Source organism: Chinchilla lanigera, unplaced genomic scaffold (genome assembly GCF_000276665.1).
Source record: "Chinchilla lanigera isolate Chin_1 unplaced genomic scaffold, ChiLan1.0 scaffold00173, whole genome shotgun sequence".
NCBI classification, from domain to species: Eukaryota; Metazoa; Chordata; class Mammalia; order Rodentia; family Chinchillidae; genus Chinchilla; species Chinchilla lanigera.
In genome coordinates, this window is record NW_004955574.1 from 494,941 (window position 1) to 510,673 (window position 15,733).

General features: G+C 51.9%; 1 protein-coding gene across 5 annotated transcripts in view; it reads left to right on the forward strand.

Moving 5' to 3' along the window:
- Window positions 1-15,733, forward strand: part of Hif3a (hypoxia inducible factor 3, alpha subunit) — a 30,166-nt gene that overhangs the window by 4,239 nt on the left and 10,194 nt on the right. For 3 of the 5 annotated variants that reach the window (XR_265060.2, XM_005413830.2, XM_005413832.2), the window contains exons 2-11: window positions 1,211-1,401; window positions 2,397-2,542; window positions 4,338-4,422; window positions 4,692-4,804; window positions 5,185-5,393; window positions 5,893-5,999; window positions 6,198-6,345; window positions 10,944-11,062; window positions 11,863-12,053; window positions 13,220-13,324. Coding sequence is in view for 4 of the 5 variants with exons in the window: in XM_005413830.2 (XP_005413887.1) it covers window positions 1,211-1,401; window positions 2,397-2,542; window positions 4,338-4,422; window positions 4,692-4,804; window positions 5,185-5,393; window positions 5,893-5,999; window positions 6,198-6,345; window positions 10,944-11,062; window positions 11,863-12,053; window positions 13,220-13,324 (1,414 nt within the window). In the remaining variant the exon portion in view is untranslated. Of the gene's footprint in view, window positions 1-531; window positions 1,033-1,210; window positions 1,402-2,396; window positions 2,543-4,337; window positions 4,423-4,691; window positions 4,805-5,184; window positions 5,394-5,892; window positions 6,000-6,197; window positions 6,346-10,943; window positions 11,063-11,862; window positions 12,054-13,219; window positions 13,325-15,733 lie in introns of those variants that run through there. The other 2 variants (XM_005413831.2, XM_013509557.1) reach the window with 2 other exon arrangements.

Below are 15,733 nucleotides of genomic sequence, written 5' to 3' on the forward strand. Positions count from 1 at the left end.
GTAGTTTTTCATTCGCAAACAAAAATAAGAGGCTGGGAATATAGCTTAGCGGCACAGCGCCTGCCTAGCAAGTGCAAGGTCCTGAGTTCGAATTCCGGTACCAAAAAAAAAAAAAAAAAAAAAAACCAAAAAAAAAAAAAAAAAAGCGCCCAGTACTCAGGAGGCTGAGGCAGGAGGATGGAGGCTGAGGCAGGAGGATCGAGGCTAGCAGGAGCTATGCAGTGAGTTCAGGGCTGGCCTGGACTATAAAGCAAGACCTTGTCTCAAGGTGGGGCTGATTCTGGATTCAGTCAGACCTGGAATTTGAATTTGAGGGCAGTGGCAGAGTCAAGGTGAAGCACTAACACCTGGACATAGACCCAGGGCCATCAAAACAAAAAATTTAAGAGTTCAGGCAGATGCATTGTGGCAAGCACTGCCCCTCTCTGCCTCCGTTTTGTCCTCTGTTCAGTGGGGGTGAGGTTATTCCTGCTAGGGTTATCTGGGTGCTAGAAGGGCAGGGGCGCTGGCATGGTAGTGACACTGGATGAGCGACAGGTATTTCTGATAAAACGCTGCTCACTGCACCTGAACCCCAACCCCACTGGAAGAATTCAGGTATTTGAAGTGGAGGGCAGACAGAGGTGAACGGCTGGTGACTGGACAGAACGCGGGGGTTGGTTTGCTGTGTCACTCTGTTGGGGCCCTGGCCCTCTTATGGCCCCTCTTGGTGGGGCCTTAGACTTTGAGATATCTCTGCTGCAAGAGTCTGAGGACTCGACCCAGCTGCAGAGGGAAAAGGGCAGAAGAGGGGCTCCCGGGGCTCAAGGACAGGGGGCCTGGGAGGCTGCCAGCTTCTCATGATCCCTCCCTCCTCTGGCCCCGGCCCAGCTCGGCCAGCCCCCTCCCATCAGGAGGCCTCCCTGTCCCCCAGGCGTCCCTAGCTTGGGAAATAAACTGCAGATAAGTCAGGGTGGGGACACAGTAGGCTCCAGGCACGCGTAGGAGAGGAGCTAGGCGCCAGGAGGGCAGCATGCGCTTCCAGCAAGACAGGTAAAATCTGGGGCTTGGAAGGGCTTCGGAGTGTGTAACCTTCCAGCCCCAGACGGTGCCAAGAACTCTTCGGGGCCACACAGCGGACCCCAAGTGGCTCTCCACGTCCACGTCCACGTCCACGTCCACTTCTTCCTCTTCTGGGGACGCCGCCAGTGAAGGCCACCCATGCCCGCAGGTCGAGCACGGAGCTGCGCAAAGAGAAGTCCCGGGATGCGGCCCGCAGCCGGCGCAGCCAGGAGACCGAGGTGCTGTACCAGCTGGCGCACACGCTACCCTTCGCGCGCGGCGTCAGCGCCCACCTGGACAAGGCTTCCATCATGCGCCTCACCATCAGCTACCTGCGAATGCACCGCCTCTGCGCCGCAGGTGAGCCCGGCCCGCGTCTTCCCGTCCCGCAAGGGCCGCCCCCCTGGAAGGCTTCCCCGTGGACCCCACTGCCCTGGAATCCGCTCTGATCGAGGCTCCGCCCCTGGGAAGCCCAGCGCTCTTGGAAGTCCCGCCCCCATCGTGGTCTATTATTCTGAGGCCCCGCCCCTGGGAGTGCTTCTTTGAGAACCCCTGCTGCCTTAGAGTTCTGGGGCCAGATAATTCCCTGCAGCCCCTCAGCCCTTAGATTTGGTCCCTTAGGAGATGTTTGCGGGGTAGGCTCTCTTCCCTCACAATAAATACCCCTGGGAGGCTCCGCTACCCAATTTTTAATCCCTTGACAGTTCCTTTTCCCGCTGCCACCTCTCCTCCATCTATAGCTTGTTCCGAAGTAGCCCTCCCCTTGAATTTCTACCCAGCTAGAATTCCATTCTGCAGGAGACACACACACACACACACACACACACACACACACACACACACACAGGTCCTGGAATCCCAGGACCTTGAAAAGATTTGATTATGGAGGAAATAGAGTCATCTTGTGTCAGGCACTGCCCATTAGTTCCCTGCCCCATAGAATGTTACCCCTCCGAGAGGCCTTGCCCCCTTGAAATTCTGACCCCCGGGAGCCTCTGCTCTGTTGGACTTCTGCATCTAGAAAATCGTGCCCTTCTAGAATCATGGGGGGGGGGGAGGTGTTGCCCCAACCCTTAGAACTCCAGACCTCACCCTGGCCCTGACCCCTTTGAATTTTGACCCCTGGGAGTTCCATCTTCTTAGAGTTTGGCCCTCCTAGGAGTCCCACCCCTTAGAATTGTGTCCCTTGGGGAAGCGCAGTGGTCTGTCCTGCCCTCTCCTTTGGCACTCCAAGCCACTACAATGTGCCCCCACTCACCCGGGAAGACCCCGAGTGGGGAAAGGCAGAGGGAGGCCAGCCAGGGTGGGCCCAGGACTGATGAGTGACACCTCCATCCCCCTGCCCTGGGTACCAGGGGAGTGGAACCAGGTGGGGGCTGAGGGAGAACCACTGGACGCCTGCTACCTGAAGGCCCTGGAGGGCTTCGTCATGGTGCTCACCACCGAGGGAGACATGGCTTACCTGTCGGAGAATGTCAGCAAACACCTGGGCCTCAGTCAGGTGAGCTGCCCGCTCTGTACCTGGCCCTGTGCGGTGACGCTGGGAATAGCATGGTGAGTGCCCAGCGTTAGCCCTGCTTGTACGGGACTCACAGGACATGGGGGATGGGTGTGTCACCAGACACCAAGGGACAGAATGGTCAACGCTGAGATGGAGCAGCCTAGGGGTATGGGAAATGGGGCAGGGGTACCTCACCCTGCCTAGGGGTGTGGGGGTTTCCTGGAGAAAGGGACATTTGATCTGATATGTGAAGGACTTCAAGTCAAAAGGGTATGGGAAAGGGGTGACCAGTGAAGATCAAGAATGTACACGGTAGAAGGCAGAACATGTAAACACTGAGAGGTGAGATAAAACAGCATTTGGGGCCAGGCATGGTGGCACACACCTGTAATCCCCGCACTCGGGAGGCTGAGGCAGGAGGATCGTTGCAAGTTCGAGACCAGCCTGGACTACAACATGAGCTCAAGGCCAGCCTGAACTGCATAGTGAGACCCTGTCTCAAAAGAGGCCAAAAAAACCTGCCTGGCAAGCGCAAGGTCGTGAGTTCGGTTCCCGGTACCGGAGAAAAACAAACAAAAAAAAAAAAAAAAAAAAAAAAAGCAGCATTTGGGGAAATAAAAGAAATTTCTCCTGGCTAGAGGCACAGTGCAGTGGGAGAAGTTGAGAGAGAAAAGGCTAGAGAGGTCAGCAGAGACTAGATAATATAATGCCAAACCCAGAAGGGTTTGTCTTTCAGGCACTGGGGAGCCATGGAAGGACATAAAGCAGAGAAGAACAACCACATGTATGTTTTAGAAAGGTCCCTCATGGGGTTCGCACTGGAGGGAGTGAGATAGGGGTTGGGAGATCAGTGAGGGGTGGACACTGATCTCAGGCAGGAGAACAAGGGTAGGACAGGACCCATGGAGATGGGGAACTAGAAATAAGAGATACTTAGAAAGCAGAACTACTTTTAATTAACCCTTAATCATGCCTCAAGAATTCCCCCAGTGGAATTCCTGTTCCTCTCCTATTTTATATAAATGGGTTCTGGAGCTGACCTCTGTTCCCCTGTTACATAACCCCACTCCTGGTACCAGTTTTTCTGTTGCTGTGAGTTCTTGGATTCAGAGAGGTCAGTGTTCCAAGGTCCCAAAGCTAGGTGGTGGCATAGCCAGGATTCAAACCCAGCTACAAGAGGTCCTTTTAAAGGAATAAGATGTCATTCTGCTACCAGTGAGTTGGCAGCCACTGTGAGTCCTCTTTCATCTGTGTCCCCTCCTCCCAGCACCAAACTCATTTCCTAAACTGAAACCAGTGTGTAATTCACCTCAGGGCTTTTGCACTTGCTGCTTCTTTTTTTTATAACACCCTTACCCCAAGGAACCACAAGCCCACCTCACTTGCTTTTGCTCAGCAATTTTTCAAGTATCACCTCCTCAAAAAAGCTGTCCAGGGCCGCTCTCTCTACACAAATCCTCTTGTTACATCACTTTACCCTGCTTTAGTTGTCTGTCTCTTTGTCATTTGTCATGCTGTTCTTATCTGTTGTTTTGCTTTATTGACCGTCTTGCCTGACTATCCGGTAAGTTCTTCAAGGCAGAGATCTGTCTGGGTGGTCACTGATGTGTCCTTACAGCTTAGAAGAGGGCCTGGCAAACAGGTGCTGAATAAATGGTTACTCAGACAATGAATGCATGAATGGATGGATGGATGGGAAGACGGGTGGAAGAACCAGGCTGTTGGGGCAAGAGTGATGAGCAGGGGAAAGGGGAGAGTGACCCCCCCAACACTCCTGCCCTGCCCCTGCCCGCAGCTGGAGCTCATTGGACACAGTATCTTCGATTTCATCCATCCCTGTGATCAAGAGGAGCTCCAGGATGCCCTGACTCCCAGGCCCAGTGAGTGCCTCGCAGGCTACACCCCCACTTTCAGAGAGGGAAACTGAGGCTCCCTCCCTCCCTTAGTATAGCCCCTCCTCTGGAACATTAGACCTTGACAAGTCCAGCCATGAGATCTGAGGGGTCACACCGTGCCTCTGGGGGACCCTCTCTGGCTCTAGGTCCCGGTTTTGGGGATAAGGCTGGCCAGCCTTTAGCATCCAGGTGCCGGAGGGCATTAGGCCCTCTGCAGCTTCTTGGTGACCCGCCCACCATCCCGGTGCCTCTAGGCCTGTCCAAGAAGAAGCCAGATGGCCCCACCGAGCGGTGCTTCTCCTTGCGCATGAAGAGCACCCTCACCAGCCGCGGGCGCACCCTCAACCTCAAGGCAGCCACCTGGAAGGTGGGCGGGGCCTGACCCAGAGGTGGGCGGGGACAGCCTGGAGGGGCAGGGCTTGTGCCCAGAAGTTCTCACAAGTATGGGAGTCTGTCTCTTGGTCCAGTATCCTGCGGGGCCCCTCAGTGTGGACCTAGGAGGACTTTAGGGCATCTAGGAAGCTGGATATCTGTGGGGATGGGCTCTAGGGGTCCTTGTAACCTTTCTCAGGCTGGACCTCTGGGGGTCCTCAGCCCTCTGCGCGTGGAGTTTCCGCGCAGCTGGAATGTGGCGCCCCCAGAGTGCCTCAAAGCTGACCCTCTGAGATCCTCAGCGTTTTCTCCGTCACGGCCCCCTGGGGAACCCCGGGCCCAGAGGCAAGCTCAGCACACTCACTCCACCCCCAGGTGCTGCACTGCTCTGGACACATGAGGGCCTACAAGCCCCCAGGTCAGACAGCCCTGGCCGGGAGCCCCAGCTCCGAGCCTCCCCTGCAGTGCCTGGTGCTCATCTGTGAGGCCATCCCCCACCCAGGCAGCCTGGAGCCCCCGCTGGGCCGGGGCGCCTTCCTGAGCCGCCACAGCCTGGACATGAAGTTCACCTACTGCGACGAGAGGTGGGCAGTGCCCAGAGGCCCACTCTCCACCTCGGCCCTCCCTCCTCTGATGCCATCTGTCCCGCTCCCAGTGTCTGCCTGTCTGTCTCTCTCTGAATGGACCTCGGTTCTCTCTCAAGATCTTAACTTCATCATGTCTACAAAGTCCCTTCTTCCTGTCCGACTCCATCTTTTCATGTTCCAACAACTAGGATGTGGACATCTTTGGGGGCCAAAATTCAGCACTCCACACTTCTCCTTTTATTTTTTATTTTTTTGTTTGTTTTTGTTTTTCCGGTACCGGGAATTGAACTCACGACCTTGCACTTGCCAGGCAGGCGCTGTGCCGCTGAGCTAAATCCCCAGCCCCCACACTTCTCTTTTTAAATGTCTTACTCTCTCCTCTCTCTTACAACCCTGTCTCATCTTGCTGGCTGTGTGCCCGCATCCTCAGCTCCTTACCTCCCCTCCCCTTCACCTCAGCCCTGAGCCCTGACCGGACCCCTCCGTCCCACCCCAGGATCGCAGAGGTCGCCGGCTACAGCCCAGATGACCTGATTGGCTGCTCCGCCTATGAGTACATCCACGCACTGGACTCAGATGCAGTCAGCAGGAGCATTCACACCTGTATGTGACTTCTTTCCCCAGCCAGAGCCAGCTGCCACCTGGACCCCAGCCAACACCTCCCCCCGCCCCCCCCACTCCCCAGGGAGCTTTTGCCTCCCCCAAACCCCACAGAGCCTTCTCCTCCCTGGCCACTCACTCCTAACCCCCAGGCCCCAGGTGCCCTTCCATAGCTCTGACCCCTCTCTGCCCCCTCCCCAGTGCTGAGCAAGGGCCAGGCAGTGACAGGGCAGTATCGCTTCCTGGCCCGGAGTGGTGGCTACCTATGGACCCAGACCCAAGCCACGGTGGTGTCGGGGGGCCGAGGCCCCCAGTCAGAGAGTATCATCTGCGTCCACTTCCTGATCAGGTGAGCAGAGGAGAGAGGGGTGGTGATGTGTGTGGGGCTGGTCTGTGCGTATGCACAAGTGTGTGTGTGTGTGTGTGTGTGTGTGTACATGTATGCATGTGTATTGTGCACAGGTGTGTGAGGATGTGCACACGTGTATATATATGTGGAATGTGTGTGGCCGAGTGAATCCACACCCATGTGTCAGCATGTACACATGCACGTGTGTGTGTATCTTGATCATTTAATTAAAATTAAAAATTTAACTCTATATTTTAGTTGAAATAAGAAATGCACTGGGCATAGTAGTGCATCCCAGCACTCTCGGGAGCCTGAGTTAGGAGGATTGCAAGTTCCATTCCAGCCCAGGCAACTTAGCAACTTGGTGAGACCCTGTCTCTAAATAAAAGAAGGGCTGAGGATGTAGCTCAGTGTGAAGGCCCCAGGCTCAATCCCCCATACCACCACCACCACCAGAAAAACAAAAACAAAACAAAAACAAAAAAACCCAGAATCAATAGGATCTTTTTTTTCTTTTAAAAATGTGAAGTAGGGCCGGGGATATAGCTTAGTGGCGCAGTGCCTGCCTGGCAAGCACAAGGTTGTGAGTTCGATTCCTGATACCAAAAAATAAATCAACACATAAAACAAAATTTAAAAATCTGAAATATAATTTGCATTCACACCTGTAATCCCAGCACTCTGGAGGCTGAAGCAGGAGGATTGCTGCAAGTTTGAGGCCAGCCTGGGCTACAAAGTGATTTTAAGGCCAGCCTAAACTGCACATCAAAACCCTGTCTCAAAAAAAAATTACATGTGCAGGAAATTCTTACACAGTTCTGTGAGTTCTGAAAAATGTATGTAATTGTGTAACCACTACCACAAGCAAGCTATAGAATAGTCTCATCACCCCCCAAATTCTTTTGTAGTCACCCCCTTCCTTGCCTCTGGTCCCTGGTAGCCACCCACAGGTGCCCTGACCCTGGAGTTTTGCATTCTCCAGGATGTCGGGTACAGGGCGTCATAGTCTGCAGCCTTTGGGGTCTAGCTTCCTTGGCATGATGTACAGATGCACCTCCACTTTCCTGACAAACCTACTGGAAGATGAAAATATTGTAAATCAAAAATGTATCAAATACACCTGAACTACCAGACCCCATAGCCCAGGCCCATAGCAAACCATGCAGCAGGAGTCCTCCAGCATCACAGGGTGTGTATCACCAGGCTGGGAAAAGATCAAAAGGCAAAACACAAGTATAGTCTCTACTGAATGCATATTGCTTTTGCACCAATGTAGAGTTGAAAACTCATCCACTGAACCGTTGTAGGGCCAGGACTGTCTCTATTTAAGTTTCACCCGTGCTGCAGTATGCATCAGTAGCTCCTTTGGAACACTGGCGTGCATCCCACAGTATGAATGGATCACAGTTTATGTACCTTTTCACCACTTGGAGGACTTGGGGCTGTTTGCTATTTTGGGTGATCCCAAAAACAGCTACTGTAAACATTCTCATAGGGGGTTTTGTGAGATCACGTGGTCTCGACTCTCTTCAGTGAACGTCTAGGAGTGCAATGGGTGGGTCATATAAGTGTATATTTATCTTCTCAAGAAACTGCCAAACTGTTTTTCAAAGTAGCTGTACCATTTTGCGTTCCTAGCAGGAACGTATGAGATTTCTACTTGTTCTGCATTCTTGCCAGCAAGTATCCTGAAATACAAATCAATTCACGCTTCACATCTCTGCACTGCTCACAAGCCCTTTTGTGGCTCTCACACACCCTTGAGAGGAAGCCCAAGAACCTCTGGGACTCCTACCTCATTCCCTTCTGTCACTCACCAAACCTCAGGACCTTTGCACATGCAGCCTCCCCTACCAAGAATGCCCTGCTCTCTCCCCTCCCTCCCATCCTTTTGGTCATGACCCCTCATCTGTCCAGTCTCAGCTCAGACATCACTTCCTGAGAGACCCTTCTCCCGAGCCCCCATGTGCAGTCTGATCTCCCCACTTTCTCTCCTGGTAGTCTGTACCTTTTGCTGCAGAGTCCTTAAAACTATTTGTAATTATCATATTTTCTTGTATGTTCAGCCAGGCCTTTTCTGAGTCCACTTTTCAAAACTGCAGATTCTTTTCTCTGCTTGATTTTTTCCCAGTACTTATCACTACCCCAACACTGCCCTATAAAATCACGATGCCAGCCACTTGTGCCATTTTGAATTTTCTAATAGCCACGTGAAGGTGAAAAGATGCAGGTAAAATTAATTGTGAGAGTAAATCTTATTGTGTGTAGATGTACATAGAATATGACCAAAAGTCATTTCCACATGGCATCCTTATTGAGATATTTTAGATCTTTGTATGTGGGGTGAGGTGCTGGGGACTGAACCAGGGCCTTAGGCAAGCTAGGCAAGTGTGCTCCCACTGAGCTACACTCTCAGCCTGCAGATCCTTTTCTTAATGCTCAGTTTAAAAAAGATCTAGTGTGTATCTTATAGTACACCTCAGTCCTGGCTAGCCAAGTGCAAATGGTTTGCTTATTAGACAGATATGTAGATACACTTAACAAAAAGAATATATTTTATTAAGAGTCTGTCTTTTTCCTAATAGTCTGTCTTTTCCCATGAGGGCCAAGAGTTTTGTCTGTCTGGTTTACTGCTGAATCCCTGTGCATAGAACAATGCCTGAAAAAAAAAAGAACAATGCCTGGTACATAGTAGTTGCTCAGTTAAAAAAAAATACAATAACACGCATAGTTCCCACTACCTGCCTGGCACAGTTCTGTACATTTTACATATATTCACAACCTGGGCAGGTGGTACTGTTATTGTTTCCCCCTTGACAGAAGAGGAAATTGAAGTGCAGAGAGGTTCAGCCACATGTTCAAGGTCACCCAGCTCACAAGTGGCAGAGCTGACATTTGGAGCCAGGCCACTCGCTCTGAAGTTTTTGCTTTCAACCACCCCCATGGGACTGTGTGACCACAGGTGCCTGTGGAGTGATCGGGAGTGAGCGCGGTGGGTGAACGTGCATGTATGTGTATTGCATGTGTGCATACTTGTGCCTGCAAGCACTTGGATGTATATGAGTTCTCCTTTCTGTACCTCTGTGTCTTAGTGTGGGTTCATGTGCCATTGTTCAGACTGCAACTTTGGGGAGGATAGGGTGGCTTCAGTCCAGTCTGAATTGGGATGTTTCCAGGCTATGACAGGTTTAGTAACGGGGGAGAAGACCAGGCCACCCTCTGCCCTATAGAGTGTTATGCTAATGAGATGCAGATGAGATACAGATGAGATGCAGATGAGGGCATGCTCCTCAGCCCCAGATTCGCTCCTCAAAAGCCACTGTGTCCTGAGAGCATGTGCAGAGTCTCCGCAGCTGGAGACCGTGAGCCCGGAGACGTGGGGACATAGGAAGGATGGATTTAGAAACCTGTTCCCTTCAGCTTGAAAAAAGTCTATGAATAGAAGCTTCCTAAATAAAACACTTATTCACAAAAATGTAGCCCTATGAATTCTTCATGTTGGGTAACGTAATGCTGAATATATGTCTTTTGTCAGTGTCCTCAGAAGATGTTTATAAGTAAATTATTATAAAGGGAATAGTTAGGTCTCAAGGCTTTCAGACACTCCATCCCAGGTCGCCCCACCCTGTCCCTGCAGCTCCACCCCCTCTCTGTCTCTCAGTGGCCCTGTTCCTTCCCCAGCCTCCCTTCCCTCTCCCCAGCCTGCACCAGATGCCAGCTCTTTTCCTCCCTTCCTTCCACAGAAGGAGCTTGGGAAGTGACAAACTGAACTGTCATTTGTTCTGTCGTCCATCTTTTTTTTGGTTGTTGTAATTGTTTCTTTGAGACGGGGTCTCACTTTGTAGCCCAGGCTGGCCTCCAACTCCTGATCTTCCTGCCTCAGCCTCCCAAGTGCTGAGATTACAGGCATTCAAAACCCCAGCAGCTTCAACTGTCTTTTTAATACCATTACAGGTTGAATTCCTTACCTGAAAGAAAGGCATGTTTTAAGAGTTTGGATTTTGGAGTATTTGCTTATACATAATGAGTTGTCATGGGGGACTCAAGTCTAAACAGAAAATTCCTTTATGGCCAGGTGTAGTGGCACACACCTGTAATCTCAGCACTCAGGAGGCTGAGGCAGGAGGATCACTGTGAGTTTGAGGCCAGCTGGCGCTACAAAGTGAGTTCAAGGTCAGCCTGAACTATACAGTGAAACCCTGTCTCAGAAAGACAGAAAACAAAACACCTTTATGCTTCATGCACGCCTTATACACATAGCCTGAAGGTAATTATATACAATTGTTTAAGTAATTTTGTACACAAAACAAACTGTCACAGAATAAAATTTTCTACAGTGGCATCATGTTGGTGCGCCAAAGGTTTCAGATTTTGGATTTTCTGATTATGGATACTCAAGCTGTATAATAACAAGCCATCAACAAAAGTCAAATCCTGATAGGAAACAAATCTCCACAGATTATTTTCTGCAATACCCCCTCCAGCCTCTGACGCGATTATCTTTTCTATTAGGACCTCACTGGAGGGGGCGGCCGGGGCTGGCCCGGAAGACCCTCTCTGACTCTTACCCTTCTTCCTCTTTCTGCCTTGTACCCCAGCCGGGTGGAAGAGACCGGAGTGGTGCTGTCCCTGGAGCAAACAGAGCAACACTCTCGCAGACCGCTTCAGCGTGGCACCTCCTCTCAGAAGGATGCCCCTAATCCTGGGGACAGGCTTGGTATGGAGCAGGGCTGTTGTGTCCCCGGGACCCTTGGGAGAAAGCCCGAGTGCCTTGCCATGGCTCACAAAGCCCTGGAGGACCCAACTCCTGCCTCATTTCGCTTGTCACTCCCTCTCGAACCCACACAAGCTTCCTCATAGCTCTTGGGATGCACCAGATTCTGGCCTCAGGGCCTTTGAACATGCCCAGAATGCTTTTCTGTCTCTGCTGTTGTCCCTCTTCCTTTACCTCTATGGGATGATTGCTTCAGTGTCTTGTCGTCCTCTGCTCTGAATCCTGCTATGGCTCCCTAGCTCACACCAGACTGCTCTTTGGCGTCCAGTAATCTTGACCCTCATGAGTGGCTCTTTTCTCCCTCCTCCGTCTTCCCTGCCACCATCCCAGATGAGCTTCCCCTCTCAGCTTCTCCAGGCTGGTGCTGGCCGCTTGTGCCTCTGGGTATGGAGTGCGATTGTTGATACCCTTTCCCTTTGGGGCTCAGAGCTGGCTATTTTGACCTCTAGGGACCTCTACACATGCTTGGGGCTTGAGCCAGTTGTTTCTTTCTTACCACGCAAGCCCCCCAGAGCTGAAGAGCTGCACGCTATTTCAGGCCCCCGAGCCCTTCCCCTGGACCCTGCAGGGCCTCCCCACAATCTGGCAATGAAAGTTTGCACTTGGCGGGGTCCTCCGAGCCCCCTCTCCCCAGCCCTGAGAACAGCAGCCATCCTGGTTGGTGTTGCTCCCTGGCCTTGGTATGAGGGGCGGGTCTGGTCTTCAGGTCTAGCTGGTCACCCTGTGTCCTCACCATCCTGCAGATGACCCGGGTCCCCGGATCCTGGCCTTCTTGTACCCCTCTACCCTGAGCGAGGCCACGCTGGCTGCTGACCCCCGCCGCTTCTGTAGCCCGGACCTGCGCCGCCTCCTGGCACCCATCCTGGATGGGGCTGCAGTAACCACCACCCCCAGCACACCACAGGCCGTCCGGCGCCCCCGAAGTCCTCTCCCGGTAAGCAGCCCCAGTCCCACCCACTTGGCCTGGGGCTTGAGCCTTGCTTTTCCCTGGGCCTCAGTTTCTCTACCTGCTGAAGGGGAAGGTTGGGATGAGATGGGGCTGGAGTTCCTTTAAGACACGACTTCTAGATTCTTCACCTGTGAGACTCCAGGGTCTGGCCCCAATCTGGGTTGGGAGTCTCCAGGAAGTCTGAACTGGTACGAGTGACACCTCCAGCTGCGACTGAGCTCCAGGCCCTCTGCACTTTGGCCTCAAAGAGTCAGGAAAGCCTTGACTCATTTACTGACGAGTCAAGGGTTCAAATCCTGAATCTGCTCCTTACCAGCTCTGTCACTGCTGGGCAAGTGAATCCTCGAAGCCTAGGTGAACTACAAGGAGCCACGTCCCTGGTCCCTGGAGGGTGAAATGAGAACACGCACGGGAATCAAGGAGAAGGGGCCTGCCATTCACAGCTGTGAATGGCCTGCCATTCACAGCTCTGCCATTCACAGACCCCAGTGGCAGCTGTTCTTCCTTTCCTTTTTTTTCTTTAAAATTTTTAAAAATTTTTTATGTTTTTTTTTATTTTTTGAGAAAGGATCTTCCTATGTAGCCCAGGCTGGACTCAAACTCATAGCAATCCTCCTGCCTCAGCCTCCTGAGTTGCTTGGATTACAGGCATGCCCCACCATACCCAGTTTAGCAGCAGCCATTTCTACCACAGGGCAGGTAGTCAGCTCTTTGACCTCTGTGGGCTCTATTACCCACTGCTCACTGTCCTCATCTCTACCTTCTACCCCAGAAGATACCCTCGCTCTGCTGGAGAAATACAACTGTGACTTTTGACCTCACTGTTTATCCCAGGAAAGCTGGACTCTACAGACTTCAGACCCCAAAACGCTTAACCCCAGGGGGCCTGGATGTCTTGGCTTCTGGCTCTGGTCTTTCTGACTTTCCTAGTCTGTCCTGTTGATGTGCATGTACCCAGGTGCTCTGACCCTTCCACACCTCGGGTCAGCCACCCCCAGCACACCACAGGCATCCCTGCATTTCCTGTTGGACCCCCTGGCACCCCAGCAGTCTGACATTTGACCCTTGTTTCTATCCTGAGCTCCAGAATGTCTTAGTGTTGACACCACTCAGATCTGAAGAGTTCCTTGTTTCTGCTGTGTTCCCTACAGGCCGATCTTCCAGATGAACTCCTCACGGGAGTGGAGCACACACATAGGCTCTATGCTGCCGGGAAGAACCCTGAGTCTGAGGACACCGACCTAGACATAGCTCAGGTGAGGGCTGGTGCAGACAGCAGAGTCTTCACTCTATGCTGTGGAGGCCTGACATCAACCTTTAGGAGAGCTGGTGCTGTGGCTAAAGAGATGAACAGGTGAATGGACGAAGGAGTCAGTGGGTGGGTGGATGAATCACTGTATTCATTAAATGCATGATGGATAGATAATATTTAGGCAGACACTTGGCTGGCTGGATGAATGCATGGCTATTTGGGTGGTGTCTTGGTTACGTTTCCCTCATTGCTGGGACAAAATACCCAACACCCAACATTAAAGAAGGAAAGATTTATTTAGCTCACAGTTGGTGGAGGTTTCAGTCCATACTCAGCTGGCTCCAAGGCAGAGTGGCACATGGCAGAGGGCAACAGTTCATGGTGGTGGGAAACAGCAAAAGCAACAAAAGCAAAAAGGGAGGAGCGGCAGGGAGCAAGCCTCCTTCCCTCCCTTACATTGTATGCAAACTAGCTGCCCCAGGGCAGGTGTAGCACTCACACCCATAATCCCAGCATTGGATTATGAATCAATCATAAACCCTGGAAGCCCGCCCCATGTCTGCATGAGGCTTTGTGGGGACATCCAGACCCAAACCATAACAGATGGACACTTGGGTAGATAGACCATTGGCTCATTAGCTGGGTGAACATGGATAATGTTAGGATGGATGACCGATCGAGTAGATAAGCTAAGATGACAGAGGCATGAGGTATCAGTTATATATTGTTACATAACAAATTACCGAAAACTTATTACCTTAAAACAACTGACATTTATTATGTCACATGATTTCTGAGAATCAGGAACTGGGAAGCAGTTTAGGTGGTATTTTGTTTTGGTTTGGCTTTTGTGGTGCTAGGTGTGGGACCCAGGGCCTTTGTACCTGCTTCCTTCTGTGTATCACTGAGCTGGTTGGCTGGTCTTGCTCAGGATCTCTGGGTTGAAGTTCGCCTGTCAGTTTCCTGGGCTGCAGGACTTGCTTCCAAGCACTTGGTGCTGGCCCGCCTCAGTCCCGCACTGCCATTGGCTACAGGTCTCAGCCCGCCTCAGTCCCGCACTGCCATTGGCTACAGGCCTCAGCCCGCCTCAGTCCCACACTGCCATTGGCTACAGGTCTCAGCCCGCCTCAGTCCCACACTGCCATTGGCTACAGGCCTCAGCCCGCCTCAGTCCCACACTGCCATTGGCTACAGGTCTCAGCCCACCTCAGTCCCGCACTGCCATTGGCTACAGGCCTCAGCTAGCCTCAGCCCTGCACTGCCATTGGCTGCAGGCCTCCCATGGGGCTCTATGCGGGCTGTATGATGGCTCACAACCTGGCAGTACTGGGGCTAGGAGTAGTCCACAGCTAACCCAGAAGGGACAGGCCAGCACCCCGCTGCATCGTGTTGGTCATACAGACCCCAGGGAACTACACAGGAGGGTGAACACCAAAAGGCAGGGATCTCTGGGAACCCCCAATGATTCATGTCGCTCCTTCATGCAAAATATACCTGACCCCTCACAAGGCGCGGCACAGTGTCCAGCTGAGGCACAGCTTAGCGTGAAAGCCTTGGGTTCAATCCCCAGTACTGTAAACCAGTAACACAGTCCCCTATTATCATTACTAGGTATTGTGTATCCATAATTGTCTGCGCTGAACTTTTATGAGTGGGAAGCACAGTGGGTGTGCTTACATAAACACATGAGTAACACACCGCCCTGTGATGTTATGACAGCTACCTCAGTAGGTGGTAAGAACTTCTTGGCTGGGCATGGTGGGGCCTGCCTGTAATCCAAGCACTCGGGAGGCTGAGGCAGGAGGATTACTGTGAGTTTGAGGCCAGCCTGACCTGCAGGGTGGGACCCTGTCTCAAAGACGGAAAAAAAAAAAGAACTTCTCGGCTATGTTATAATCTTGTAGACCACCATCCCATCTGCAGTCCATGGCTAACCGAAATGTCATTTAAATTACAAGCAGTTGTCATTATGTTATAGCAAGAGAGTACAAATCAGAACAGCCAAGGAAGAGAAGCAGCAGGACTGGAAGGGTCCTCAGTGGAAAGTGTTCTTGTCCTTGGGGACATGTTACTCCCCTGGTGATTTGCACACAGTTTGCCAACCCAGAAATGCCCAGGGCTGGGTATGCAGAGCTTTGGCTGAGGTTTCCTTCCCTGCACAGAACTAGGTGAGTTACTGTCTATGTGCTTGAATTCCGTTTCCATACGAAGCCCTTCCTTCCTTCCTTCTTCCTTCCTTCCTTTTTTAGTTGAGGTCATCTAGAGGCATGTGACCTCTCTAGGCTTCCATCCCTTTTAAAAATGCTTTTATTAGTACATGTTTGCAATAGGTAAGGTTTACACGCACTGTAGGCAGCAGGTACATGTACAGTTCTTTTTAACACTCCCCCAGGCCCCCATCTCTAGATCCCCT